Genomic DNA, 8729 nt, shown 5'->3' on the forward strand with positions numbered 1-8729 from the left:
AAAAAAAAAAAAAAAATTTTAGATGTAATAAATTAATTCAGTGAAGTTGCAGGATATAAAATCAGCACACACACAAGATCAGTTGTATTTCTATACATTTGCAAACAACAATCAGGGAAATTGAGAAAACAGTTCCATTTAGAGTAGTATAAAAAAAAACCCAAAATAATTAGGAATTAGTTTAACCATGTAGGCAAGAGACATATATTGAAAATGACAGAGCACTGTGGAAAGAAATTAAGACAATGAAGAGACACCCAGGTGCATGGGTTGGAAAGCTTAATATTATTAAAATGAGAGTACTACTCAAAGTGATCTATAGATTCAACGCAATCCTTATCAAAATTCCAACGATTTTTTTTTCAAAAATAGAAAGATCCATTGAAATACTCATATGAAATCTGAAGGGGCACAGAATAGCCAAAACAATGAAAAAGAACAAAGTCAGAGTTGATTTTCAAAATTGTCTTCAGTCCTACAGTAATCAAAGCAGTATGGTACTATGAGCAAAAGGATAGATACACAGACCAACAGAATAGAATGTAGAATACAGAAGTAAACCTTCACATATGTGGTAAGTTGATTTTCAACAAAGGTGCCAGGACAATTCAATGGAGAAAGGACAATCTTCTCAACAAAAAGTGCTTGGAAAGCAAGATATTCACATCCAAAAGAATGAAGATGAACTCTTACCCATACCTATTCAGAAAATTAACTCAAAATGGATTAAAGACATAAATGTTAAGATGTATAAACTTTTATAGGAAAACATAGGGGAAAATCTTAAAGACATTGGCTTTTGCAATGATTTCTTGAGTGTGATACCAAAACACGAGAAAGAAATAGATAAATTATACTTAATTATACTTAAAATTTTCTGCTTAGCAAAGGTAGCAATCAGCAGAGTGATTTCCCATTGAATGGGAAAAATATTTATAAATGACATTTAGTAATGGATTAATAGCCAAAGTATATAAACACATTGTATAATTCCTCGACAACAACAACAAAAACCCAGTGCAGTTCAAATTGAGTAGGAACTGAGGCTGTCTTTGAAGTTAACAGCGTCTATGTAGAAGGGAAGTCCAGAAGAACTGAGAAGAGTATTAAATTAAATTGTTCTCTAGGTTTTTCTTTCTTCCAGTGTTGCTGTTCTTAGATGTTTTTTAATGGAAGTCTTAATGATGTTATTTTTAGAAAATAATTTGACTTATTTTAGAAAAGTATTTGGATAGAAATTCTCCAAAGAAGGTATACAAATGACCAGTAAACTCATAAAAAGATGTTTACCATCGTTAGTTATTTGGGAAATGGAAATCAAAACCACAGTGAGATACCCCTTCATTCCTTTCAGGATAGCTGTTATCAAAAGAAACAAAAATGACAAATGTTGAGGATGTGGAGAAATTGGAACCTTTGTGTATTTGGGGGGCCAGGTGCAGTTACTCAAGCCTGTAATCCTAGCACAGCACTCTAGGAGGCCAAGGGGAGGATTGCTTGAGGCTGGGAGTTCAAGACTACCATGAGCAAGAGGGAGATCCTCTCTATATAAAAAAATAGAAAAATTAGCTGGGTGGAATGGCACACTCCTGTAGTCCCAGTTCTTAGGGGGGCTGGGGCAGGAGGATGGGTTTAGCCCAGGAGTTTGAGGTTGCTGTGAGCTTGACTGACGCTAGGTACTCTAGCCCAAGTGACAGAGGGAAAGCAAGACCCTGTCTCAAAAAAGAAAATAAAAAAGGTCTTTTGTGAAAAGCAGCTTGACAGTTCCTCAAAAATCTAATGATTATGACTAGCAGTTTACTCCTAGGTATATACTCAAAGGAAAGAAAGCTGAGACTCAAACAGATACTTGTGTGCAGTTAGGTATTCACCACAGCATTATTTCCAGTTGCCAAAAAGGTGGAAACAACCCAAGTGTCCATCAAGAATGAATGGAAACACAAAAAGTGGTATTGTAGCTTTCCTTTATCCATTGTTTCAATCTCCATTGTTTCACTGCCCACAGTTTCAGTTATCCACAGGTGCAGGACAAGAAGGTATTTTCAGAGAGTCCACAATCATATACAACTTTTATTACAGTATATTATAATTGTTCTATGTTGTTATTGTTAATCTCTTGCCATGCATAATTTATAACTTAAACTTTATTGTAGGTATGTTTATACAGCAAATAACATAGATAGAGTTTGGTACTACCTGTGGTTTCAAGCATCCATTTGGGGTCTTAAAATATATCCCCTGCAGATAAGGGGGGGGGGGACTACTAAATATCTATGCAATGGAATATTATTTCTCTATAAAAAGGAAGTTCTGGCTTGGCGCCTATGGCTCAACCGGCTAAGGCGCCAGCCACATACACCTGAGCTGGCGGGTTCGAATCCAGCCCAGACCCGCCAGACAACAATGACGGCTGCAACCAAAAAACAGCCGGGCGTTGTGGTGGACGCCTGTAGTCCCAGCTACTTGGGAGGTGGAGGCAGGAGAATCGCTTGAGCCCAGGAGTTGGAGGTTGCTGTGAGCTGTGATGCCACAGTTCTCTACCTAAGGCGACAGCTTGAGGCTCTCTCAAAAAAAAAAAAAAAAAAAAAGGAAGTTCTGGTACATGCTACAACATAGAAGGTCCTTGAAAACATTATGTTAAGTGAAAGAAACCAGTCACAGAAGAGCAAACACCATATGATTCCACTTAAACAATGTGTCTGAAATGGCAAATTTATAGAGGCTGAAAGCAGATTAGAGGTTATCAGGAACAGGGGTAGGGAGAGGAATGAAGAGTTACTGCTTAATGGTTGTAGGTTTCTGTTTGGTGTCATAAAAATGTTTGGGGAATAGATAGTTGTGATGGTTGTATAATGTTGTGAATATAATTAAGGTCACTAAATTGTACTCTTAAAGTGGTTGAAATGGCAAATGTTACGTTGTAACATTCTCATTATTTTATCATAATTTTTCAAAATTAATGTAATATGCTAAAAACCATTGTACAATTTGGTTGAATTATGTAGCATGTGAATGATACCTCAATAATTCAGCTACTAACAAAAAGAATACCTGTATGATTTCAGTCATTAAAGGTTCAAAAACAGGCTAAAATCAATGTTAGAAGTCAGGATTGTAGGCTTGGTGCTTGTAAGCTCAGCAGCTAGGGCGCCAGCCACATACACCAGAGCTGATGGGTTAAGCAAGGCATGGTGGAACATGAGTTGGAGAGGTAGCACTAGAAAGTAGAAAAATTGGGTTAGAATCTGTGATATAGCATGTAGGTGGGGGGAGTGACAGGTGTTAAGGAGGGAAATAATATGGTTAGATATGTATTTTATTTAGATCACAGAGGGTGGCCGTGTAGGCAATGGATTTGAAGTTAAGGAACTTGCCCAAGTAGCAGTTCTGTGAGTTAAAGCCACATACATTAGTTAAATTTTATAAAGAGCAAAATCAACAATGTGAATTATTGAAAGAATTTCTATAGGAATGCAGCATTTCTGTGTGATATGTCAAGTCAAAATGACTTAACTGTTTCTTCGTAAGTTAAAACTAAGGCTGTATGATATGTGACCAAAAAAGAAATACAAACATTTCAAAAAAAACTATCTTTTCTCAAAATACATCTTCAAAAAGAAATTTCAGATGAACACTTTCCACCATTAGCAAAGTTTGAACCCAGAAAAGCAACCTACAAGATGGAGTCTCAGAAGCCAAGCTGAAGCAGTACAGCTGACCTTGTTTGCTCAGCCCACATCCTTTTCCCACATACCTTTCATGTTTATCTAGCTAGTTAAGTTCCACCTTGATTGTGAGGATGTTTAATCTCAAAAGACTTTGGGGAAGGCAGTAACATTTAGACAGTGTTGTTATATTGTTAGAGTAAAGGTTACTTTTATGTTATTTAAATATTGTTATGTTATCAGAGTAAAGGCTCCTTTTATGTTGTTTTCTTTGATAATTCTTTTAGATAAAGTTAAATTTTTCTCAATTTGTTTCCTCATATCCAGTTATAAAAACTATTAGAATTGTAACTGAGGCATAACAGAATTGAGAGGCTACTCTCGCTGCTCACCAGATTGCTGACTTTCTGACAGTAAAGCTTGGTAGAGAGAAAAAAAGGAAGGAAGGAAGGATCTATCCATCTGATTCCAAAGCTAGTAAACTTTCCATCAAGATGAGTAGGAATTGAGGCTGTCTTTGAAGCCATCAGGCTCAGCTTGGAAGGGAAATTCAAATAAATGACAAGAGCATTAAATTGTTCCCTAGGCCTTTCTTCAAGTCTTGCTGTTCTTAGATATTTTTTACAGAAGTCTTTAGAACTTACAATTATGCTTATTTATTTTAGAAAAGAATTAGACTTCCTTTTAAGGAAAAGAATTGAATTTTGCACTATTTCTTTTGTTGGAAGCCTGATTGTTCAAATACAAGATCAAAAATTGCTGCTCGGGCACTAAATTTGCAAGCCTAAGTATTATGATTAAATATTATGGCATAAGTAATGCTCGTGTTTGAAATAGAATGCAGTGGTTTTTAACCAAACAGGTTAAGTGGTTCTCATAAGAATATCTAAATAAATGCATGAATTAGATGAAGTTTGAAATACTTTTAAATTTAAATGGTCTAATATAAATATAACAGGTAATAATGAAGGAAATTATGTATTAATATCTGCTATTTTCAATAATAAAAATTATCTAAAAGAAAGTCAATTATGGAAAATATATAGATACACAATTTTATAAAACAAATTATTTTTGTTTCATCTCTAATTTTATCTAATTTCTTTTATAGGCCTACCCAAGTGAAATGGCAGCTGATGGTAGCTAGTTGTTTTAGAAGAAGTGGTAATTGCTTTAATTTTGTTCATTTTTCAGATATTTTGCCTCTTTCCTTCTTTTAGGTAATTATGTAAATGGGTTCCAGTTGTCTACATGTTATCTGTTTATTAAAATACTAGCTTTTGACAACTATACAGATTTGAAATATTATATGAAAAACATAATTACATGAAAATCAGAAAAGGTTATACCTGCAAAGTGGGTATTAATTAATGCATTCCTGTACCTCTCTTAAAAACAAATTTTTTATTTTTCAAAATTAACGTGTAATCATTTTTATAAGTAAACTCAGGAAAAAATTAGACCTTCTGTATACATTAATTTGTATTTCCATTTTCTACTTACTTGATTATAAATGTCCTGTGTGCTCAGCCAAATTGATGAAACCATCTCACCTGAAAAGCCCTAAGGAAAGTTCAGGCTAAGACAATGGGGATTTTACATTTTTATGCCAAAGATCACTAGTTACCTTGATTTGTGTTTTTTGTTACTGCTTTTGTTACATTCTGTACTAAAGACACATGCCCTAAAGGATAAAGATTCCATTAGTTTTGACTGTAGTAAATGATATTATAATATCAGAGATTAAACTAGTAGATAAATACTAACAAATTTATAATCCATTTTATAGAACATAAAAATGACCCAGGAAATGAAATTCTTTAGTTAAAGGGAAGCACAATTTTTGAAAGTGTTGACAGTGTGTTCTCATTCAGTTTTATAAGAGGTTTCTTTCTTTATCTCTATGAGCGCCTTCAGAATGGCATCAGAATCGTTTGAATATATATTCAGTATAGTCCTCAAATCATTCTGGGGATGATTTATAACCTTACAAGATTTCCTGTTGGGCATACAACATGATTATATCATAAATATTTTATTTAATTTCAATATGACTTCTCAATTGTCTGTTCATTTCAGTATCAGTCATATATGTAAAGTGTACATAAATATGAATTATTCTGAATGGTTTAAAGCAAGCATCCTCAAACTACAGCCCATGGGCCACATGTGGCCCGCTAAGGACATTTATCTGGCCTGCCGGGTGTTTTTGCTGCCGCTGCCTGTCCTGCTTAGCAGCTGACTTGTCCCAGGGCCCGTAGTGTAGTCCTCCAATGATCTGAGGGACTGTGAACTGGCCCCCTGTTTAAAAAGTTTGAGGACCCCTGGTTTAAACACACAGTTGACAAAGCTGCTTGAGTTATGGAAGTTCAAGTTAGAAGCAGCCACTAACATCTAATCTTTGAAGGATTAGAATATCTATCCCTCTTGTTCAGTGAGGCCCAGAAGATTAATAATTTACTTGCTGAGATTTTAGCAAAGATCTTTAGCCCAAACTTACTTCTCCTATTCTTTGTCAGTATGTGAGGCTAAATCATTTTGTTACAAAACAAATTCCTTCATGTATACTTTTTAATGTTTAAAAAAACTATTAATAAAGCAGTGTTTTATATTTTCCAAATGGATAACATTGAAATTACTACTAGTGTATCTCTTAAATTATTTTTAAATTGTCACTTGTCCATCTGGAATAATCCTTTGTAGGAAATTGAATGGATCTTAATTTTCACCATTAAAAATATTTATTTTTAAAAATAAGGCAGGCAGTGTCTCATCTACAGTCTCAGCTACTCAGGAGGCTGAGGCAGGAGGATTGCCCAGGAGTCTGAGGCTATAGTACATTATGAGTGCACCTGTGATAGCCACTGCATTCCAACCTGGGCAATAGAGCAAGATTCCAGCTCTAAAATAAAAAAAGAAAAGAAAGAAAGAAAAACAGTGAAACTGAATTTCTGCCATCACTCACTTCTGCTTTAACCCTTTTTCAAATTTGTTTTTATCTTTTTTTTTTCCAAAAGTTATATTGGGAATGGTATATATGTACTTGTGGCAAACATGAAACTTTTTACTGATCCCTTAAAGTGTACCAGTATTCTGAATTAAAATTAATATTTTTCTGAATCTTATTAGTTTCCATAATTTGCTAGTGTTTTGTGTTTTTCTCTTTTTTACTTATAGGTAACTACCAAAAAGCATTAGATACCTATAAAGATATTCACAGAAAATTTCCAGAAAATGTTGAATGTAAGTGACATTTTATAACTTTGAAAGTATAAGTTTCCCACATTTTATGCCCTAATGTATAATTACCTTTGCTACAGTAATTGAATATATAAATAGCAACCTGTAATTTGTGGTATATATGTTTATTGGATCATAAAATTTGACTAATAAGTACACATTTTTATAGAACTAATTGTTGATGGATTTAAATATGCCACCAAATTCTCTTCAATAGTAAATCTATATCTCAAAGTTTTATAAAATTTTCAGAATAAATTTCAACATATTAATTTTTTAAAGTTCATAAACTGTATGATTTTATAGGAAAAGGCATTTTTAACTGTATTTTTATATACAACTTTTTGAAGTTGAGAAAATACTTTTAGAGTTTATGAAAATAGAATGCTAATAATCTTGCTGATGCTGATAGCAAATGATTTTTGATGTTACTTGTAATTTTAAAATGTTACATTGATACGTTAATTGTTTGTCATTTGTAGAGTCAACTAGGTAGAAAATGTTCATTTCTCATTGCACAATGGATTTGCAGTTACAATGATATAACAAAATAAGTATCAAGAAAAATATAATCACATTATTAAAATATAATTATTGTAAAATATGTATATTTAATATAATTAAAAATTTAAATTTTTCCCATTTCCTACTAAACTGTAAATTTGGCCCTGAATAGCCTTGTAGCCAAAGGAAAATGAAAAGTTAGTATCAGTTGAATAATTTTTACTCTTTGATAAGGAAATGAAAATCTGTTCCAGCCAGGCCAGATAGTTCACACCTATAATCTCAACACTTTAAAGGCTGAGGCAGGAAGATTGAGTCCAGTTCAAGGCCAGCCTGGGCAACACAGTGAGACATACACATTTTGTAATTAGCTAGTGCAGTGGCATCCCTGTTGTTCCAGCTTTTTGGGAGGCTGAGGCAGAAGAATTGCTTGTGACTAGGAGTTCTGACTGCAATAACTTCTTATTGGGCCACTGCACTCTAGCATAGGCAGCAGAGCCTGTCTCTGAAAAACAAACACACACATACATACACAAGCACAAAACAAAAAAATAAAAATTCCTTTGAGGTCGGGTGGAAAAAAAATTTCTAACTCTTCATTCATGTTGAGAGACTGAGAGATAAAGTAGATAAAGTCATTGAAAGATACAATAGATACTTTCTTTAATAACATTTCTACAGACTCGGCACCCATAGCTCAGTGGTTAGGGTGCCAGCCACATACACAGGGGCTGGAGGGTTCAAACGCGGCCCGGGCCTGCTAAACAATGACAACTATAACAAAAAAAAATAGCCAGGTGCTGTGCCAGGCACCTGTAGTCCCAGCTACTTGGGAGGCTGAGGCAAAAGAATTGCTTAAGCCCAAGAGTTTGAGGTTGCTGTGAGCTGTGACACTATAGCCCTCTTCTGAGGGTGGCATAGTGAGACTCTTGTCTCAAAAAAAAAAAAAAAAAAAAAAAAAATTTCTACAACAAACAAAATAACATGTTTGAAAAGACAATTAAAATTTGTTCTTTGGTGACAGTGAATACAAAACAACACATTACAATTCAGTAAAACCAAATCTTTTCTGAGCCAAGTTTTTTGATGGCTCAGACTGATGGAAGGATTAGAATGTACATGTTTCTTCGTTAATATATTTCTCCATTCGGCTTTTGGTAAAAGTACAATGGTAGATAGTTCAGTCAGCACAGTGCAGGAGCAAGGTGTTCTCCAAGTTAATTAGAAATAGATTCATTGGCTCGGCGCCTGTGGCTCAAGCGGCTAAAGCGCCAGCCACATACACCTAAGGTGGCGGGTTCGAATCCCCAGCCAGGGCCC

At 34.5% G+C, this 8729-nt stretch overlaps 1 protein-coding gene across 3 annotated transcripts in view; it reads left to right on the plus strand.

The window, feature by feature from the left end:
- Positions 1–8729, plus strand: part of IFT88 (intraflagellar transport 88) — a 122888-nt gene that overhangs the window by 78171 nt on the left and 35988 nt on the right. For all 3 annotated transcript variants that reach the window (XM_012809491.2, XM_023517246.1, XM_023517247.1), the window contains 2 exons: positions 4777–4829; positions 6843–6908. In XM_012809491.2, the coding sequence (XP_012664945.1) occupies positions 4777–4829; positions 6843–6908 (119 nt within the window). The remainder of the gene's footprint in view (positions 1–4776; positions 4830–6842; positions 6909–8729) is intronic.

Source organism: Otolemur garnettii, unplaced genomic scaffold (genome assembly GCF_000181295.1).
Source record: "Otolemur garnettii isolate 467f Iridium unplaced genomic scaffold, OtoGar3 scaffold00106, whole genome shotgun sequence".
Classification (NCBI taxonomy): Eukaryota; Metazoa; Chordata; class Mammalia; order Primates; family Galagidae; genus Otolemur; species Otolemur garnettii.